Genomic DNA, 22,336 nt, shown 5'->3' on the forward strand with positions numbered 1-22,336 from the left:
TTCATGAATATTAATAACCATACCATACCAACTTTATTTATAAAGCACTTTAAAACAACCACAGCTGATACAAAGTGCTGTACATTAAAACACAGCATAATAAAAAAAAATAAAAATAAAAACTCTTACAGTTTAAAAACAAAAACATACACTCTAAAACTAGATCCCGCAGGAGTTAAAAGCCAAGTAAAATAAATGGGTTTTAAGACGAACTTTAAAAGTGGACAGTGAAGGGGCCTCTCTGACCTGCAAAGGCAAGTCATTCCATAACTTAGGACCTATGACAGAGAAAGCCCTGTCCCCTCTGAGCTTCCTCCTGGATCTTGGTACCTCCAAGAGCAGCTGATCTGCTGACCTGAGAGACCGATAAGGTACGTAGGGGTGAAGAAGCTCGGAGAGGTAAGCCGGGGCAAGATTATGCAGTGATTTAAAAACAAACAAAAGAATTTTAAAATGAATCCTAAAATATACAGGCAGCCAGTGAAGTGAGGCCAGGACAGGGGTCACATGCTCCCTCTTCCGAGTTCCTGTCAAAAGTCTAGCAGCTGCATTCTGAACCAGCTGCAGACGTGAGAGCAGCGACTGACTGACTCCCAGATAAAGTGCGTTACAGTAATCCAGTCGAGTCGAGATAAAAGCGTGGATCACTGTTTCAAAATGTTGCCTGGAAAGAAAAGATTTCACTGATATTTTCACTGATAAATGATAAAAGCTGGACTTAACCACGGCTCTGATTTGGCTGTCCAATTTAAAATCACTGTCCACCTTAAAACCAAGGTCCGTAATAACATGTTTAAAATATACCTCCAAAGGTCCAAGGTCAACAGAGGAGGACTCAGAGGAGCCACTGGGTCCAAACACAATCACCTCTGTTTTGTTTTCATTACAATTTAAAAAGTTCAAGGCCAACCAAGATTTAATATCACCAAGACATGCCAGGAGATGTTTGATAGAGTGGACATCCTTCTGCTTCATGGGCAAATAAATCTGACAATCATCAGCATAACAATGAAAAGAAATCCCATGTTTCCTAAGGATAGAACCCAGAGGCAGTAAATAAAGTGAGAAAAGCAGTGGGCCCAGAATTGAGCCCTGCGGGACACCATAAGTCATTGAAACAGCAGATGATTCAGAGTCACTAATTTTCACTGAAAATGTTCTCTCCTCTAGGTAAGACTGGAACCATTTAAGAACAGTGCCATCAATACCAACAATGTGGTGTAATCGCGATATTAAAATATTGTGGTCTACAGTATCAAAGGCAGCAGTTAAATCAAGTAAAATCAGAACAACATGGTTACCAGAATCACATGCAAGAAGGATGTCATTAAAAGCTCTTATTAAAGCAGCTGTATGCTCCATGGACAATGGTTTTGACAGGAAGACACATTTATGACAATAACTTGTCATAAAGTGTCATTCGGTAAATTATGACACTTTTAATACAAAGTTGACATTATTTAAAATGTCTTTGTTATGACAACTTGACATTAACCAAAAAATAATTACGGATATAAATTTGTTCTAAAAGTATTACTGATTGCACTTTAAAAATTAGGTAACTATGTTATTAAAGGTAAAGTCATAAATATTCATGAAGGCTTATTCATGTTCATGACAAGTGTTATGTCATGTTTATGACAGTGTCATGACAGTCTTATTCACCCCCCTTCAGCAATTATAAGTCAAAATGGTTATCACACTTGACAAACATTATTAACTATCATTATATTGGTTTTAGACATTATTTTTGTCCCTTGCAACATTTATAACTCAAACCCTTTCACTGATCATTTAGGTTTTTAAAATGGAGGTCAAAACCCTACTGGAATTGGTTTCCATCCTAAACTTTGGGCACCTATAATTGTAACCATTGTCTGCTGGAAGACACCATGGCAACATTTAAATGTTTTTTCTATTCATTGCCTCTATGATACAGGCAATCTCAGTAAAATAGGTATCCCTGAAAAGTTGATGTATTTTAATTCAAATAATAGAGTGAAGCTTGCATACGATAATATATTTTGTTTACATGTTTGTAAATTTTGACAGCAAGTGAAAATCAAAAATATTGTGAAAAATAATGCATACTATTTAAAGCAAAGGCAAAAATATGGTTTTATTAATCAAATGTTACTTAACATCCAAATTATGACCTGCAAAGTCCAGTGCAGAACTGCAACAAGGAGGGCAACACAGAAAATGCTATTGCTCAAAACATTTCCTGGATGCTAGGTCCAAATATGTGAATGGGAAGTTGAGTGAAAGAAAAACTCGCAGAAAAGGTCAACAATAACTGCAGCCTTGGGAAAGTTGTATACCAAACCATGTCAAGGATATGAGAGACATTCTAAAGGAATCTTCAGCGCCTGGAGTCAGTGCATCAAGACTTACCACACACACACACACACACACACACACACACACACACACACACACACACACACGCACACACACACACACACACGGGCTTTAACTGTCACACTCATGAATCATATGCCAGAAGCCTCTTACCTAGGCTAAGAAAAAGAATGACAGGGCTGTTGCTCAGAAGCCCTATTTTCTAATGAAAATAAGAAATCAGGGTCATAAAGTGAGGAGGAGGAGGAAGAGTGAAGGACAGAATTCAAGTTGTTGGGGATCCATATCACATTCTGCTGTTGGTCCAGTGTGTTCCAAAAACAGAACTGCCATCTACCATGAAATCTTAGTACACTTGATGCTTCCCTCTGCTGACAAGCTTTATGAATATACTGATTTAATTTTCCAGTCGAACTTGGCACATGATGTAAGATTGTAGTGGAGGAATTTCGATCCACTGTCTCCAGGAAAATTGCGTTAATTGAGACTTATTAGATTGCTTTTGATCATGAATTGTGATCATATTTAAAGTCCTTCCACAGCATTTCAGTCGGCGTTAAGTCCAGACTGACTCAGTCAATACAAAAGACTGATTTGAGAGGTTTTGTTAGATGTTCAGAGGCGGACATATTGCCTCTGAATGCCTTAGCTTATTATCTTTCTGCGTAACCCAGCTGTACTTGACCTTATGGCAATGAACTGATAATTTAAGGATTTTCTGCTTAAGAGCATAATTTATGTAATCAATTATGACAAGTAATTCAGATATTGAAGCAACAAAGAATCCCCAGATCATAGCAATAGCATCACATCTTCCTGTTGGTATGATGTTCTTCCTATTGTTAGTTTTATGCCAAATGTAATGGGATAGACACCTTCCAAAGAGTTACACTTTTGCTTTATCACTCTTTCTCAAATGTTTTCTAAAACACTGAATGTGTAATACACAAATATCTGGGGGAAAACATATTAAAAATTACACCAGCATTCCTTCTTCCAACATTTATGTAAGAATAAACAAACCAAAAAAATACCCCAAAAAAAACTAATAATTGCACCGAGTTTGCAGGATTAGATCTTTGGGCAGGGTGACCAAAGAAAAACTTAAATGTTTTTTTTTTCCTCTCTCTGCTTATTTTTAAGATAGTTTTAAAGTAGTCAATGATTGGTTTTACTTGATTACGGGTTTAGATACAGTCTAAATAAATCAAGTTCATGTCAAACGGATAATATTGACACTTTCCCTGGGGCCTTGAGATATGGGACCAATTAAAAACAAACAAACCAGACGGCATCAGACAGCGCGCTGTGCCCTTATCCTATCCGCTATCATTTCCATTGATATCAGGTCAAGGACGTAATCAACGCATCTTTGTCGTGACGCTTTCTGGCTGAGGGCTGCTGCTGATGCTGTGCGCGCACAGGAAACTCCCCTCAGCCAATCACGTCAGTCGGCCGGCAGCACGAGGAGGCGGGGGTAGAGTGTCCGCCACAGCTAACGGACCGTCGAGTGGAGCGGATCACATTCTCCGAGCCGTCGAACCGCGGCACCTCGCAGAACAGGGATCATGGACTTCTAACCGAGCTGCTGAATCAAATAATCATACAAATTATTTCCCCTTAGGCGTAGTATCATTTTTCATTGAAGGGGTTATCCATGAGATTCTTCAGGCTTACCTTTAAGTGCTTCGTCGACTGCTTTTGAATCTCCTCCTTGTCAACGGCTCAACTAACCGCGACGCTTTGTGACATTTTTTCCATCTCTTTCGGCTGAGCTGAGGGGTTCCAACGTGTGATATTTTTTTTTTTTTAAAAACTGAATATTTTTTTATTATTTCAGAGAGAAGAAATAACTAACTCAAATAACAACAAGAACAATTGGAGCAGCGTAGCCTACATTGTGGCTACATCTCTCTGTCTCCCCCCTCTGAGCCAGCCGGGCACGTTTTTTTCAAACAAACAGATATTCTTAAAAAACTTGAAAGCTTCCCTCTGCCATAACAAGAACAACCAGCGTCTTTCTTCACTTAACATGTCACCTGAGCTGGAAGAGAACAGCCAAGGTAAGCGTTGCATGGACATCCTGTTTAATGTTATTTATTTATTTTTAACTTTAGAGCTGATTAAACATTTGGCAGACATTTCAACACCTTTAGATAAATGAATGCATCGCTGTTTTCACGTTATTCACCAGGGATCAGACACAACAGCTGAACTCTACCAGCTTCTGCCTTTATTTACATCATGAGACATGACAATAAAAGTGGCACATGCAGCCTCCAGTCACACTGACACTGAACAGTTATCCTCTGAAAGGAGAATTCACTTTATTTCCAATGAAAATCCTCTGTACTTTGTTCCTCAGCTTGGTAAGGCTGATCTCTCTGTTATGCTCCAGCCTTCTTAAAATAGATTTTTTTTCCCCAGCCCTAGTGTTAATTTATATATATATATATATATATATATATATATATATATATATATATATATATATATATATATATATATATATATACTGACCTGTGTCATTGTATTCTCCACCAGGCTGCTGATTTATTTTTAATTAACAATACGCCACGCAGCTCTTCCTCACATGAATCATCTCAAACCAAAGACATCGTTTTTCCACGCTGATGCCTGAATAATTTCTCCCAATTTGTTCCTCTCTCCTCATTCGTATACACACGCGCACACACACCCTTTAAACTGCACCGATCTGGATTCATCTGCCCCGCTTTGCATCCATCTCAGGGTGTCTGACTCCTCATATCCTGGAATGCCACTGGTGAAAAGTGACGTGGCCTCACCCTTATTTAGTGGGTTATGTAAAACAGAGGAAACAAAAGCTTTATGAGTAACAGAGGAGCTGAGTCGAGGTGGCTCTGCTGGGCTTGTGTGCTGCAGCACACCAATCGCGCCGCTTGCGAGACGCAGACAGAGAATGAACATCGGGGGAGGGATCAGTGATCACAGTGCACTCCAACACAGTACCGGTAGCTTCGAAATATAAAATTGCAAGACAGAAGGTTTGTGACGAGATGTGCTTATGAATGGGAATCAAGCCTCTTTAGTTTCCATTCATTGTATGTGTGGTCTCAGAGACAGTGGGTCATCTGTGATGACGTAGAATGTGTCACAGTCTCCTTTGCTGGTTTATTCAGGTCTTGCTCTCATACAGATCCATTTCAGATCCATTCATTGCTCCAGCTCACCCCATCTCCCTTTCCTTTGTCATCTGACCCCTCTCTCTGTGTTCAGATGAAATCAGTGTCTCCCAGACGGAGGCAGGGGCCCTATCCGAGGAGGAGAGCGGGGGGTCAGCTCGCCCCCTGGTGCCAGTGCTTGGTGCCGACCCAGGGTGTGGAGAGGGTGGAGGGGCTGGCCCGCCGCAGACCCAGGACGGGGCCGCAGCAGGGACCGGGAACGGGGCTGTGGCGGGACAGGAAGGAGAGCGAGAGACCTGGACCAGACAGATGGACTTCATCATGTCCTGCGTGGGATTCGCTGTGGGCTTGGGCAACGTGTGGCGGTTCCCTTATCTCTGCTACAAGAATGGAGGAGGTGAGCTTCAAAGGCCGTTCTAGGTCTCTGCTTTGAGCGCACACAGACATGGTAAGACTTTGTTGAGTATGTCTGATGCTCAGCACTGACTTTCAGAAACTTTGAAGTAGCTTGAGATTTAGAAATGCTCATAAAAACAGGATGATGTTACTTAGTATTTAATTTAATATTTTTTGCACCAATCGGCATGAGCAAGTCTTTGAGTCAGGTCAAATAGATTTGTAAATGCAAAAATAATCTGGAAACTCATACTTCTGTTTTCACTATTAAACATGTCTAGAAATGGCATGGTTGTTAGTTACATTTTTGTTACTGAGTTATGTAAAAAATCAGATTATGGTTAGGACCATATGCATCATTTATAAACAGGAACAAAAGAGGATAATGTAATTTCTTTATTTTCTCACTACCTCTACCAAAGAACCAACAGCACATTTTTTGTTCTAGGATTAGCAGAGGTTTTTTTTCATTTAATTGATGAATTAGGCTAATCTGAAGACAAAATATCCTCTAAAAAAATTTATAAAATTGAACTCGTCCACAATCAAAACTGTCAACTCACATAAAAACATCAGAAACTGGCACAGATCGGTGAAGGCCTGATTTGTAAATGTTACATAATAAAAAGCTTTTCAAAATTTGATTGCTCACATGTTTCTCCAGTTGGTCTGGGACGATTTAAAGGAAGAAAATCAGGAAGCTAATTGTGGTATCTATAAAAGTGTTTTATGAAAGCACACAGAGTTAATTTACCCGATTATTAATATGACAAGAGAGTTCTCACCCACACAGAGCTGTATAATATAAAATACAGGCCTGTTGCTAGAAAAAAATATATTAGATCACACTGTTAATAGTTTCACTTATATTTATATCATGTTGTTGTGACTTATGATGTATTTTTTCCACATAAATTGATTATTTAAAATGAAAATTAGTTTATATTCAATGTATTACAGGAATACTTTCCAAAGGAAAATAAAGACTGTTTTTCATTTTTATCAGTAAATCGACTTCAAACTAATAAATGATCAGGCGTAGAACTAAAAATGTTAAAATTTCCATCATGATCTGCATCTGTGTTTGGTCCATTCAAAGTGTTTGTACGTGTGCTTTCTGTTCAGTTCAGTTGAAATACAACCACAAGGAAACAAGTAATATAAATTAAACTCACTTTGATTAAAGATAGTCATACTTTTGATAAAGCGTCCAGCTGGGTGCTCTACACAGAAAATGCAGCCCTTGCATTCCACCAGCTTACTCAGCAGTTTCTGCCCCTTGTGTTTTCCTAATGAGAATCAACTCCTCAGTGCAATTAACACAATTCCTGATGAGCCTTGTCATCATCTGATCTGCATAGCTTTCCTCCATAAGAGTTCAACATCAGTTTGTTAACCATTTGGATTAAAGGTCATTCCACAGTTATGAGTTAAAGTTAACTCCCTTTGAATTCTGGGTCTTTGCATATTTAACACATTTCTTGAATTTTTGGGTTGTGATAGGCTTTTCACAGAAAACATTTTTGTTTTATCGTTCTGTAATTAGTATTGACATGGTGGAATCCATGGTATGTTGAGTGAATACTTAAGGTGAAGTTTTAAAACCCTCTAAACACTAGATTATTTAAAACACTAGAATTGATTTAAACACAATTCTGTTTGTTCCATAGTTTCTTTTTTTATGATGGAGTGATTCGAATATCTTTATTTTGGTAGATATTCAGTTGGTTTGCACAGCCTTGTGGGATCATCTGGTCCGTTATCTGTTTTAGTTTAAAAATGTTGGAATTCCATCCGCTTGACTTCTCCTTTGTGTCTGCCATCGCCAACCGTCTGTGTTGTGTTGGTGAGGAACTGACATAAACAAAGAATGAATTGAATGCAGGCCCTGAATGCTTCCCTAATCTGTTACATAAATAAATAAATGTTGACCTCTTCAGCGCTTCTCAAGTACAACAAAACATCCATAACACAGTGAAACCACCCAGAATTATTCATATCCCTGGTAGAGTTTGGTTAATGTCTTTTTTCTTCTAGATGGAAGTAATACTTGTGTTTTGGGGCGACCCAGCCGGAATCTTATCTTGAATTTGATAGAGAATCTGGAGCTAAAGATTAGGGTGATAGCAAGGAGGCCTTCCAGCTTCAAAGACTTGGAGGTCATCACCAAAGATAAATAACCAAAATAGCAGTAGAAACATGCAAAAAGCCGGTCACCAGTTTTAAGAAGGTTTTACTATAACACAAAATAAAGATTTTTCAACTGATTCTTGGGAAGTGTATGCAAAAATTCAATATGCTGTTTTATTCAAATGTAAATAAAAAAACTTTTTCTTATGTAGTGATGTAGCTTTTGTTGGGCTTTATTATCTTTTGCCCCTTTTCCTAACAGAAACAAACTTCTCAGTTGAATGAAAATAATTTCTAATCCAAAATCACCCAGGAGCATCAATAATATTTAGTATAAGTGTATTTCCAATGACTTAGAGTCATTTTAATGGCAAAATACTGTCAAAACTAGATATTTACATACATGTCATGTCATCTATGTCATACTTATAGAGGCATACCTAAAACAGTGAAAATGCTAAGCATATGTATCAACTTAATACATTGGCAAAGCAAATCTCTTGCTCATTATTCAAGCTTTTAACAAGTAGAAATAATTTTGGTAACCTTAACTAGATCTGTAGTAAAGAGAAGGTTTAGTCCATTTCAAGTCAAAAAGTGAGGTTATATAACTTTCCTATAGTGTACGTAAATTGGATTTTCATGAAAAAGAAGACTCAGTAACTGAAGCTTTATCTGTAAGTGCACTTCACACAGTACGTATGGTTTGTTGCCAACATGGTGAGCCGTAGTCCTGTAATGGGCAGGTCTAGAAAGGCCTGCGTGCCTGTGAACACGTAGCTCTAAAGCTCAGCCTCTCCACGTGATTCTTTATTTATTATAGCCAGCCGCTACTTAACGGTCGGACTTAGAACAAATAGCCCAGCTGCGTTTGCCCTGCTCTCGTTTCCCTATCACGCCTTCGACCGGCATTATATCAGGTTGGTAAAGTAAGTCACCTTGCCCTAGAGTTACCTCACCTCACTACGACTTTTGCCCTTGATTTTTCTTTATAGCTGCCCTACCCACTTTTCAGTTTTTTTTACGAGATGCTTCATTGAAATAAAGCTGATTGTGTGAAACACCGCCCTCCCTCATGTATGTGTGTGTGTCTTGTGACCAGTAACGCTGATACCCACCTACTAGTATCATATAACAATACTCTGCCTCACACAGTGCGCCCCCTGCGCGCCTGTCCTGCAATCCTGATGCGTACAGAGGTGTTCACTTCCAGCATAGGGAGGCGTATGGATGTTACGTAATAGCCCGTCCATTCGTCCTCTCGGCGTCGGCACGTTCTCATCTGCGACAGTCGCTGTGCCCTTGATCAACTCCAGGGCGCAGCGACAACTTGATCAATTACATTTCGTTGTACAGCAAAAGTCTCCTGCAACACCTGCTTGTAAATGAAGCAAAAAGGCCGCCTGCGTGAAACACTAAAAGACCAAACCAATGTAAAATTATGTAAGTAATCCCCTACAAATCAGATGTTTCTCTGTAAATCAGCCAATGTGTCTCGTCCTCTCAGGATTACAGAGGATTTATTTAAGCCTGTCAGAAGCCTGCGACTTGATAATTTGAACAATATGTTGAGATATGTCAGCGCAGACCTCTGTGTCTTTCTCTCTGCTCTCCCAACCCTCTTCTCTCTTTGACTTGCAAATGTTTCCTTATTTGGCTAGAGTTCCCTTCTCTCAGAGAAACGGCATTTAAAAAAGAAAGAGGAGCTAAAGCTGTCAAGTGACAGAGCCCGCAATGTCATTGCTTCAGTGTGTGATATTTATTTTGTTGCTCTCTGTCAGAGCTCCGCAGCGCTGTCCCAGTTCCCTGCCTGCCTCTCATGTAATCTATCCATCTTTCCCTCCTTTCTTCTCGGCCTCTTTCTGCTCTGCGTCATCGCCGTCATGTGACTCCCTCCCATCTGCGCAGTATGTTGGCATTGCTCGGCTCTGTTATTAACAAAACCAAGAGGTTGAAATTCCATTCAGTGATTTGAATGGCTCATGCCACATTTCTGTGAGTTTCTCCCCCCTTCCGCTGATCAGTATAAGAATCCAAAAAGAGGAATTAGCACAACGCAGAAAGCCATTAGCACAACCAAGTTCTACATGTCTCGGCTTCCTGTCGATTGTCCTCGTATCGTCTCCTTATTCTGTCTTGTCCCCTTGCAGCTTCCAAGTCGAAGTCTGATACCGTACTCTACTAATGTGACCAAACACTTGTGAAAAGGGGAGACATTGTGGTTCTTTCACACCGAACATCTGGTCTGTCCTCCTCTATGGATTTCACGTCTTTTCTTACCTCTTAACTCCAAGTTGTCACTAAAACCTTAAACCTGGTTTTTACATTTAGTATTAGACTTTGTTTCTGTCAATGTGCCTGTCTTTCCTACAAGTTGTATTTCTTTGGAATAGAAAATGAAAACACTTTCCCAATCTCTGATATATAATAATACAGCATAAATAAATTATTTCTTACTGGTGTCTTATTCCATTTTTTCCCCAAACTTTGGCCTGCCAAAACTCGTTTCTGCCAACTTCCAATTTCTCTTTACCATCTTCAGCAACTTCACAGCGATCAAAAGAAAATACTTATTTCTAGCCTTCCTGCTTTGAATTCCCAATATTTATTTATATTACGAGCAGAGATGAGAGCAGACACTGTAAAGCGGCTTGTTGCTTATTTAAAAAAAACCACCAAATATTTTGTATGTGACATTGGAAGCATTTCTCCTCATTGTATGCTTGTGATTAGCTTTGCTAACTATAAATATAAGTTCCTGTGTGTGTGTATTCCCTAGATAGTGTAGACCAGTGGTCTCAAACTGCATATCTCGAGGTTGCAGAGTCCTGCAATTTTTAGATGAGTCCCTTGTCCTTCACACTTGGATTAAACAATAGACCTTCCTCTCTAGCATGCAGTCTGGCTCTACAGAGCTCTGCTAATGAGCTAATACTGGAGCCAGATGTGCTGAAGCAGAGAGACGCCTAAAAGTTCCAGGACTTCAGACTTGCTGTTTGAGACCACTGATGTAGATCCTCACTTTAACTCTGTGGTTTCCAAGCGACTGCTAATAGTTCCAAATCCAGCACGTTTACTAAAACACAGAGGTTAAAAGCTCAAAAAATAAAACATGAACTTTGCCTTACAATGAATTGTTCTGGTAACTACTGAACTTAGCTGTGGGTCAGTGTACTACTTTGTTTCCCAAAGGTGACTACAAATTGACATTTTGTCCTTTATGCACCTAAAAACGACGGGCGAAAAATGACCAAAGCTGCGGCGGTACAGAAAAACGGAGATGCATTAAATAGTCTGCGTGAATGTGTGTTTTTCAGGGGTTTTCCTGATCCCCTACTTGATAATCGTGTTCATCGGGGGAATCCCTGTCTTCTTCCTGGAGATCGCATTGGGCCAGTTCATGAAGCAAGGAGGAGTCTCTGCGTGGAACATCGCTCCGCTTTTTAAGGGTAAATACCTCTCAGTAATTCTCTGGCGAAGTCTGATACTCAGTTCTGCTGAGGGAATCAAACACTTTCCTCTCTTTTCTAGGTCTGGGACTAGCATCGATGGTGATTGTGTTTTTTTGTAATACCTACTACATCATGATACTGGTGTGGGGCCTCTACTATTTCTTCCACTCTTTCATTGACCCACTGCCGTGGGCCACCTGCGGACACCCTTGGAACACCCCCAACTGCACACAGGACTTCCGACGCGCCTGCCACAACCGCAGCGCTTTGCCGACGCCTGCTGCTTCCCCTTCCAGCCTCTCGTCCACCCTGCCCCCGCTGAATCTGACCTCCCTTCTCCTGATCAATAACAGCTGCATGGAGACTGAGGGTCTGCGCTCCCCGGTCATCGAGTTCTGGGAGTAGGTTTAGATCCCTCACTTGAGCGTGACAAAATTTAGAAACCGGAGCCAAACAAAGACACGGACAAAGTTACAGTTTCCTCATTTGAAATGTGTTTTGTATATTTGATGTGTCTGTGTTTTTCTCAATTTGCAACCCAAACTAGTGATCTGATTTGGAAAAACACAGCTCAGTTCAATCACAGTGTTTAAGTTGTTTCACTGTGAATATACTTTTGAAATCATTCTGGTTTTTTTATGTGCCTAATTTAGCTCCAAATCAGTCTCCTGCTTTCCTTTCCAGACGTAAAGTGCTTCGTCTCTCTGGAGGCTTGCATGAACCCGGCATGATCAGCTATGAGATGGTGCTGTGTCTCATGGCCACCTGGGTCATCGTTTACTTCTGCATATGGAAAGGAGTGAAATCTACTGGCAAGGTAATGTCTTATGTAGAGGCAAAATGCTAACACCTACCTAGCATCACACATCATTATTTAGGTCCACATAAACCAGGTTATTATTTATAGCCTCATTGGCAGGCTGTATGAAAGGCGCACACAAACCTTTGCTGGGAATGCGAAAGGGAAAGTAACTGCAGTGTTTTTTCCCCTTCTCAGCTCCAAATCAGCTTTAGCATAGAGGAGGGCTCTGAACTGAAAGAACTTTCTTTGAATGCTTGCCTATTTCTGAAAGTCTTTAAAACATTTGATGATCCCCAAATATTTCTTAGAATGTAATCTGAGCAAACGCCTAGCTACTTCTTGTTTTTATTTTCTTCAAAACGTTGACACAAATCCTCATTTTGTAACGTAGAAATGTACATTCTTGTGACTCCCACAGCAGCTAAAGCTTATAGAGGAAGAGTAAAAATAATGAATCAGACTGAACCAACCTGCTGTAAGCTGCTTATTGCCTTTCCACTATGTACATGTTTGCAAGCTCAAAGGGGCCTTTTCCTGCCCATGTTTACCTCATACCAGGACAAACTGCTCTTTCATTATTTCATTCCCACCAGACTCACACTTTTACATGGTGACTGGGAGTGGCCTCCTTATAATAACTTGACACAGAGAACTTTCAGAAAAGGTGTACCGAAACACCCACTCTTGCAGGGAGTGTCCGTGTTTTCTGGGTTTCCGTCAACAGGCCACCTTTTCTTCTCAGTAACCCGCCAGAGTCCCTTACACATCTCCTAAAGGAAGTGCGTAATCTGCTTCTGCTTGAGCCTTGAGTATTTGCAAAAGCAGGTAGTCACACAGTCGAAGTGATAAGAACCACTCTACAATAGCTCAAAGGAATTTAACCAAATTAACTCTATCCTTTATATTTTTTTAAGTTTCAAAAGCTTTCAAAACCTTTAAATATTTCCACATTTTGCCATGCTGAAATCGTTTAGTACTAGAGCAACATAATGAAGTGGAAAGATAATAGAGCATTGTTTAACCGCTGAGAAAAGTGTGCTGTTTATTTGTAGTTAGCCTGCTCTTCTTGGGCATCTCTAAATAAAAACTTGTTCAAAAAGCTACACCGAAGTACTAATCAAAGTCATGTAGTATTAGGACTTCCTTGCACATCAGCAATACAAATCTAAAGAATTAATTAGTGTCAGATTGTAAAGAAGTGCACCTGAAGCTTTTTTTTTATGTGCGATTTGTTTAGGTTGTGTACTTCACAGCTCTGTTCCCCTACTTGGTTCTGGTGGTTCTTCTGGCTCATGGAGTCAGCCTGCCTGGAGCTCTGGATGGAATTGTTTACTACCTAAAACCAGACTGGTCCAAACTGGGAGAAGCACAGGTAACATTCTTCCATTACACGTTTTTTTTTTTACTGTCCAGAAACCAAGTAATATAAGAGAGTTTGAACAAACAAAGACATCTTAATGAATGGATCAGGATTGTTGGAAATAGTCTTTTAATTTTCCATGATAGGTGTGGATTGATGCTGGCACTCAGATTTTCTTCTCCTATGCCATCGGACTTGGTGCCCTAACTGCACTGGGCAGCTACAACCGCTTCCATAACAACTGTTACCAGTGAGTTTTTACACGGCATAAAATCCAGACACTGCTGATTCTGAAAAGAGGACACTTTGAAAAAGAAGTCATGGCCTTACTTTTCCTCCCAATACACTCTCATTTGGTCTTCCAATGTCTTATTACGTAATGTGTCCACTGTTCTATGGGTGTTACAAATATTAAACTTGGTATTGCGTTTGAAGAATAAACGAAATCTAAAATGCTTCCAGGTAGACTGCTCCAACTTAAAGAATATTTCTCCTATAGTTTTTCTGAAAGTGTGCGTAAAGTTCTGTCCAAATATGGCTTCATTTTTGTTTGCTGCATGCGCTTTCACATGTTTCAGCAACGTTTGTGACATTGAGCAATAGTTGCATAATTTTGGAATAGTAGTGTGGACCTCTGTGGTAAATCTCACAACTCACCCTGCATATTTGGAATGCTCATAAAAAAGGGATTTCATAAATATTTCGCTAGTAGACATTTTCTTTTCTTTAACCTTAGTTGGAAGTTACAAGATCATGTTCTGTTACGGTAAATGTTAGCTCTCAGAAAATGCAGTCATTTTGAAAACTTTTCTATCTGCGTTGAACTTTTTCACATTTTCACTTTACAATAACAAACTTTATTGTATTTATTGTGATGTGTACTAAACAACAGAAATAAACATGAATAGTAATGAAAGAAAAATAAACATGTTTTTTTGTCACGTTTACAGATAGAAATGAAAACTGTGGTGTGCATTTATTTTTAGCCTTCCTGACTCCATCGAGTGTAGAATCACCTCATGCTGCTGTCACAGCTGCAAGTCTTTGTATCTCTCCACCACCACTGCACATGTAAAGACTAAAACGTTCCCCAATTATTATGTGCTCAGGTTCAGTCATATTTATGGAGAACCTGTCTTTGAATGGCATTTTTAACATTTTCCCACAGATTCTCAGTTTAGGTTTGAACTGTGACTTTCTAGCACGTAAATGCACGTTGGTCTAAATCGTTGCATTATAGCTCTGACTCTGTGTTTAGTTTACTTATGCTGGATGGTGAACTGAGTCTCAGGTGATTAAGAGCCTCTAACAGGTTTTTGTTCAAGGATTATCTTGAAATTAGCTTAATCCATCTTCTCCTCAGATCTGTATTAATCCCAAAGTAAATATTTTTCTCACATCATATTACTGCCACTACCAGGTTTAACAGTGGCAATGATGTATTCAGGTTGATTAGCAGTGGCCCCTTTTTTTTTGCCACACACTGAGTTACACATGCAGGTCATTACATTCTCTTACAAAACCCTGGGGTCTTCACAGGACACTTGGGTCTATTCTTACTCACAAATAATGTATGTTTGCTATTTGAGTGATTTCTGGAAGCAGTTAGTTGCACAGGATTTCCTTTATGAAAAGTCAGCTAAATATAATGCAAAGAAATTTGAAGAAACTTTCTTCCTCTTCACATTTATGCACTACTCTTTCTTGTTCTGTCTCATCTAATTGCCATGAAGCACATTGCAATCCCCAATTGCAATAGGGCATAATATGAAAAAGTTCAATAGGTAAGCATGCGTTTCCAGACAACAGCTTTCTTTAATGATATGTTTGCCACGGTGCTTCAAAAATAACACTATCGATCTATTAACAGTGTTGTTCGGAACCATTTGACAGGATACCTTGAAAATGAACACATTAGCTGTAATGACTGGAAGGTAGCTGCTGTTCAAACTATTTTAATGCATGCCATCTTTTTGTTAATAAGAAATAAATCAATCAATTTCCCTGAACTGAACTCCATTTGGTTTCAAAGAATTTTCTTTCGTCCTTGTTTGAATGCTGTAATAAATCGGGATTACGGCACACATTCTCAGACAGTCTCTACTCAGAGGGATTCAAGGTGTTTGCTTCTGTTTGTTTACAGGAAAAGTCACAGAAGCGCTTGTGGAAAGCACAAAAAAAAAAAACAGCAGTGGGGAAGGAAAATTGATTCCTAGAGGCTGTTGACATTTTTCCTTAGAGGAGGGTGCTGATGAACATTACCATGAAACAGTATTACAGCAACCAGTGCAGATGTTGTTTTATACATTCCTCATATCTGAGTGGAGTTTTGCTACTGTAGACCTTAATACAGTTGGACTTATGGTTGCGTATAAGTCCAAAAACAGACACGTTTTTTTAGATTCTGAAGTGTACCTCAGTGTTTCCAGCAGAGAGCATACTCCAGCATGAGTCACTTAACTCACACGACTGCTTCTAATAGCACACAAAATGGAAATATAGATTTGAAGTGCAACTTGTCTGGCAGTCAGAGGCATTAGCTCTCCTTGCTACATGCCATCTAAGACAGCTATGTATTTCAGAGAAATGGCTATTGATCTCTAATTTACCATCCCAGGCTATCTCCTCTTTGCTTGGGTCTGTCTTGAGTGTGTTACATAAGCCTACGTTACGTCATATGCTCTGACATATTTTCCTCACATGTTTTTTTTTCTTTGTGTAATTGTATTGGTTTTTTTTTTTTTTGTTTTTTTTTTGCGTTTCCCTGCAGGGATGCATTTATCCTGGCTCTTATCAACAGTGGAACCAGTTTTTTTGCTGGCTTCGTTGTGTTCTCTGCTCTGGGCTTCATGGCTGCAGAACAGGGAGTGGACATCAGTAAGGTGGCTGAGAGTGGTGAGTCCACCTCATCAGTTATGAGTCACTCTCAGTATTGAAGGGTTTTGTCATTCTAACTGTGTTTCTCTGTGTGCAGGCCCAGGCCTGGCTTTCATAGCCTATCCCAAGGCTGTGACTCTGATGCCTCTGGCACCGCTTTGGGCAGCGCTGTTTTTCTTCATGTTACTCGTACTGGGCCTGGACAGTCAGGTAATGCTGAGACTTGACCTTGGTGAAAGACGTTAGCTCAGAGGGAACTGAGTTCAACGTCTTATCCTGACACCGCGACTCTATTTAAATTTAAAGTGCATCCAGTTTGAAACGTTTGCACAAATGCGCCACAGATATAACTGTCGTAGTAATTCTGCGACTTTAAGGCAGACTTTTAAGCTATTCTTTATCCAGGGTGGAATTATTTGAAACATTCAGCTTCAGTGAGTTTCAAAAACAAAAACTGGGTGTGAATTCACAATTCACTGTTAATTTAACAGTGAATTTTCTCCAGCTTTTCTCCAATTCACACAATTATGTGACTGCTAAATTATACAGTCAAAGATGTCTATGTTGTGGTGACAAAAAGCTTTTATTCTCTTACAAATGTATTCTGATTCTCCTTTTTTCCCCCCACAATTAAAAGTTTCAAATGATGAATATCAGACAATAATAACTAGAGTTAAAAGATACATGTTTAAAATGATGATTTGGTATAAATATATCCAGACTAACCTGGCCCACGTGACACCATATCCATTATAAAGTTATGAAACCTGATTACTGTTTGACCTGCATAATCAAGAAATCCCTTACAGCTTAAAGTTGGCTAAAAGATCTCAGAACATCATTCCCTAATCTAAAAAAGTTCAAAAACATATGAGAAATGAATTGAGGTTGTGTTTTGTACAATAATTTCACCCTGAAAAAAGATTGGTTCAAGTGCATCCCCAAAAACATACATGAATATGATTTACGTATTAAAATCATTCATCCACAATGTAGCTCAGCCACTTTTTTTATTTTCTGCCTTTTTCTGACTCACTTCCTTTCACACAAACGACTTAAACACACCACGTCTACGGCGTTTCTTTGCACCCTCTTTGCTATGTTCCTGTTTGAGCCAAGGCCTACATCCATTGTCTAGCAGCCCGGAGATTTCTCAATGAAACTTCTGTCTGATTCACACAGAGAGTGTCTGTCTGCTGTCAGACCCATTCACTTACTCTCACTTTCCATTCTTGTCCTCATTTCTTGTCCTTTTGTTTTTGTTTTCTCTTTCTCCTTCTGCCAATGCCACGTTGCACAAAAACGTGCTGCAAGTTTGTTGTTCTATTTTGAAAGCCAAACTATTTTCCTGCAAGCGTCCATAAATACATTGTTGCGCGAGGAGACTGGAAAGGGATGCCATTCAAATCTCCAGTGTATAAGGCACTTTTTCAGTTAGATTGAAAATCTGCGCCTTGACGGGAACACTGAGCAGTGAGCGGATTCATGCAGCAGTCTGTTAGAAACAAAGAACTCGGTGTTCGTTGTAACACTTCATATTAACTTCTTGATAAAAAAAAAAAAGATGTTTTGAGTCTGAACCTGATGTTGTTGCTTCCAGACAAGCATGGGCTGGTTTGAGATTCTTACTAATTTCTCCTGAAGTTTATAAAATAGTGCTGTAACGTCATTTAAAAAAGCACTTTATATATGCATAAAAAATTTAAACAAGATGTATCACAAGCTAATTGATTTTACGTAATTCAGAAAAGCTGTTTTTATTCCTGCTGCTGCTTATGCTGCTTTTATAATACAATATAATATTTAATTATTGCATTTTGGGTTTGGATCGTTAGTAAAAGGTGCTCAGAGTTTCCTTACATTTAAAAGAATAAGTGACTAATTGCTGTAAACGATCCAGTAAAACATGCAAACTACAAAAAGAGAATGAAAGCAGTGAAACGTAGCCAGACAAAATAACTATTAGCATGAATAAAATAAAACCCAGTTGTTAATAAATAAGCTAAAATATTCTGCTCAACTGGAACTAAAAGCCATAAAAATATATACAAAGTGGAAACCCTGAATAAACAACCTTTAAATTTAGCCTTTTGTCTGTTGCAGTTTGTGCATTGAAGCAGCCGTGGCTCTGTACACAGGGATAACAGCTGGCTAATTACTCAAGCTGTTTTCTTGGATAGAGCTATTTGTGGGCTTCTTTAGAGACTGTAGTTTTACCTTCAGAGTGATGGGTGGCGCTCCTCTAGTTTCCACACCATGAATGTATCTGTTCTTTTAGACTGGAGGTATTTTCAGTCAGCTTTATTTGCCTGTTTTTCTTTGCGAGTGAGGGGGAAAGTACAGCCAGCGAACGCTCCAGTCGCTTTAGCCCTTCCTTTGGCATCTCATTAAAAAAACACTTTAATCTGTGGGAAGAGTCAGAACTTTTTAGCAGTTTTGAAATGATAACTTTCTGATATTGTTATCTGACGAATGCCTTCCACAAGTAATACCGTAGAAAACCTCCAAACTCTTCTATGCCACTGTGTTGTCTACTAGATTCTCGTGAACTTTTCTCCTATCTTCTCTACTGTTCAGTTCGTAGGGGTGGAAGGCCTGATAACAGGACTCATGGACATGCTGCCTCCTAAATCTGCCCTTGCCTCATTGAGACGAGAAGTAGTTGCTGCCATCTGCTGCATCGTCTGCTTCCTTATTGACTTGTCCATGGTCACAGAGGTACAGAAAGGGTTTTGAATGTATTTTATTTTTTTTATCATAACTTACTGTGATGGTAAGAAAGTTACATTGAAAGGTCATCATAAAGTAGACTTAAAAGTTTCATTAAAATATTAAGAGCAGATTAATAATGTACTGGATAAAAGAAAATGAAGTAATTCAGTGAATAGATCCTGAATGCTCTTTCTGTTTTCCGTCAGGGAGGGATGTATGTGTTCCAAATTTTTGACTACTACTCCGCCAGCGGCATCACTTTGCTGTGGCAGGCCTTCTGGGAGTGTGTCGTGATCGCATGGGTTTATGGTGAGTTAATTCCTTGCAGCAGACTCAACAGAAACCACGCAGCTGGCCGGTTCAAAACAGCGTCCTCGTGTGCCCCTTCCCAGGGGCAGACCGTTTCATGGACGACGTGGCTCGTATGATTGGCTATCAGCCCTTACCCTACATGAAGTGGTGCTGGTCCTACATCACGCCTTTCGTCTGCGTGGTATGTGAGGCTTCGGACCCTTTCTATTTGACTTTGCCGGTTTGTATTAACCTAAGGGGTTTGCATGTGTTTATGCAGGCAGTGTTCCTCTTCCACGTGGTGAACTACCAACCCCTCACCTACAACACGGTGTACACCTACCCTGTATGGGGAGAAGCACTTGGATGGGCACTGGCTCTTTCTTCTATGCTCTGTATTCCTCTTACTGTTCTCTACAAGCTGCTGCGATGCAAAGGACCTCTGCGGGAGGTGAGATTATGTTTTTTTGGGACTTTCAGTTAATGATACATTTGAATAATTCTGGCTCTTTGGATGTACAACAAGCTTGAACATTTCCCTGATTCACAGCTTGTCGTGTTTTTATTGTCTTTCCCTCCTGCAGCGGTGGCAAAACCTAACTACCCCCATCTGGGGCAGACACCACCTGGAGTACTTGGCGCCAGAAAGCGAAGCCAAGCTGCTGCCCGCCGCAGAGACGAAGAGCACCCTCCTCTTTGAGAGTGTAATCTGACGACCTGAGCTTTGATCTCAGCAACACATGTCCACCAAAACATGCACAAACGCTACATTGGCCTTGTCTGAACTAAACACAAATCAGTAAAACACTACAATTTTTAAAATGTACAAAAAGGAAAAAAAGAAAACAGAAAAAAAAAAGATCCTGGGCAAATGGACCAAAGAAAACACTGGAGAAGAACTGAAACACACCTGCATTCATGAAGTCACGCCCTCTGCTCTATTTCTTTCACTCTACCTCGCTGGCTTCCTGCTCTCTTGTCCGTCCCTCCGTCCTGCTTTCGCGTCTCGTCCCTTTCTCGTATTGTGGGTGTTATCGTGTCTGCCATAGCTGCAGTGTCTCCCCTCTCTGCACCTTTCTGTCAGTATATATAAAGCCTCAGCCGGCCCTCTGTCAGCGAGGCATTTTGTTTCACATGAGCAGAAACCTCTGGTTAAAACTGTCGAGATGAGCTCTCATCATGTCTGCTAGTGAAATCCCATCGTCGTAGTGTGTATGCATGTAGCTGCATGTGTGCCCATGCCCTGTGTATCTGTACGTGCTTGGGCATTTGCATGTGTATGTAAGGGAGTATGTGTGTGTGTGTGTTGGACCATGGCAGTGTTACCTTCAATTACATGTCACATTGCCTATGGACAGTAATTTCTGCCAGCTGTATTCACTTCATTAAGTGTACTAAAAATGACTTCCATTTGTTTAAAAAAAAAAGAAATGGAAAGAAAGAAAATATATAATCACAACAAGACAATGCCTCACCATTTCCAGCTGTGTATTATAAACTAACTTAAGTATCTTGTGTATTGTCGTGTTGTGAATTAGTGTTATTTTTTGGGAGGAGATTAATGAGGATTATTAACATATTTAGAGAAGAGAGAAACATCCAACTGAGCTGTGTACCAAGCACGAGAGAGAGAGTTGTTGGGATGGAACAGAGAGAAGCAATAAACGATCAGATGAAGACATGAACTGTGTTAAGGGTCTTTATTTCCTTGTTTTCACTCACTAAAATGTACAATATATACACACAATATACAGGAAGCACAACTTCTTGGTTCAATTTACCTCTAATGTCTGAATGGGGTAGTTTGGAAGTGGAGTTCAGTGGAATATGAGCCCTGCGATGTCAAACACGTAATTTACCCGGGCGTCTACCGGTTTAACAAGGTTGGTATTTTCCTTCAGAAGCTCCACCATCGAATCCTCTAATTTTCTTCTACTATCTAAAATCTAAGATGATTAAACACACATTCTAAGAAGCACTATTTCCATGGAATATAAGGTCTTTTAATGTGGCAACAGGAAATAAAGTTATTTAAACCAATTCTGACTAAAAATATGTCTAATGTTTTCAACAAAAATCTTTGAACTGAAACATTCTCCAGAATTTGATGAGTACTAAAATAAATATTCATGTATATTTTATGGCTCAGTGACTCTTTTCCATCAGTTTACTTAGTGATAATACAATAAATTCATCATTCATACCTATTACATAAATTATATTTAAAAAGTGACAAATCCAAGTGATATTGTTAGAGAAAAAAGTGCATTTAAATGCCTGATCTATCTTATAATTAACTCCCAACCTCTAAACCTTTCATTGAAAAGACAGAAAAAATTTGTTAATGAAAAACGTAAAAATATTTTAAAAAGTGCACTTGGTATTATGTTAACATAAAAAAGGATTTTGAGTTTAAATGTTAAAAAGTTGCTAAACTTGATCAAAAGTGAAAAATAAAAAAAAAAGCTTGACACATTTGTTGTCAACAAAGGTGTTTTTCTTCCTTTTCAAAATGCATGTTTGATACCCATGGAATTACAAAAATGCTATTTTCTTTCTTTTTTTGGCTAAATAAGAATAAATTATTTGACTTAAGGTTAATAAATAAATGTCAATTAAAAATATGTCTATGGATATTTAGAGTTTGGAGGTAGATAAACATGCCATGGAAACATGACAGGAAATCCACATTGAAACAACTGCAAGTAAGATACTGCCTGCTAACAGATCCAAAAGACTTCATTTCAGAAGTCATTAGTATCCTTTTATTACCTTTGCAGCTGTATGAAAA

General features: G+C 39.3%; 1 protein-coding gene across 1 annotated transcript; it reads left to right on the forward strand.

The window, feature by feature from the left end:
- The first annotated feature begins 3,836 nt into the window (after positions 1-3,836).
- Positions 3,837-21,226, forward strand: LOC103467459 (sodium- and chloride-dependent creatine transporter 1). The gene is made up of 14 exons (XM_008413859.3): positions 3,837-4,424; positions 5,620-5,922; positions 11,369-11,500; positions 11,583-11,904; positions 12,188-12,320; positions 13,543-13,677; positions 13,812-13,915; positions 16,436-16,560; positions 16,640-16,752; positions 19,120-19,260; positions 19,461-19,563; positions 19,647-19,747; positions 19,826-19,996; positions 20,130-21,226. Exons 1-14 carry the CDS (start codon positions 4,394-4,396, stop codon positions 20,256-20,258), a joined length of 2,043 nt encoding a protein of 680 aa, XP_008412081.1. The 5' UTR covers positions 3,837-4,393; the 3' UTR covers positions 20,259-21,226.
- The last annotated feature ends 1,110 nt before the right edge of the window (positions 21,227-22,336 follow it).

Source organism: Poecilia reticulata, chromosome 7 (assembly GCF_904066995.2).
Source record: "Poecilia reticulata chromosome 7, P_reticulata-male-v2, whole genome shotgun sequence".
Lineage (NCBI taxonomy): Eukaryota > Metazoa > Chordata > Actinopteri > Cyprinodontiformes > Poeciliidae > Poecilia > Poecilia reticulata.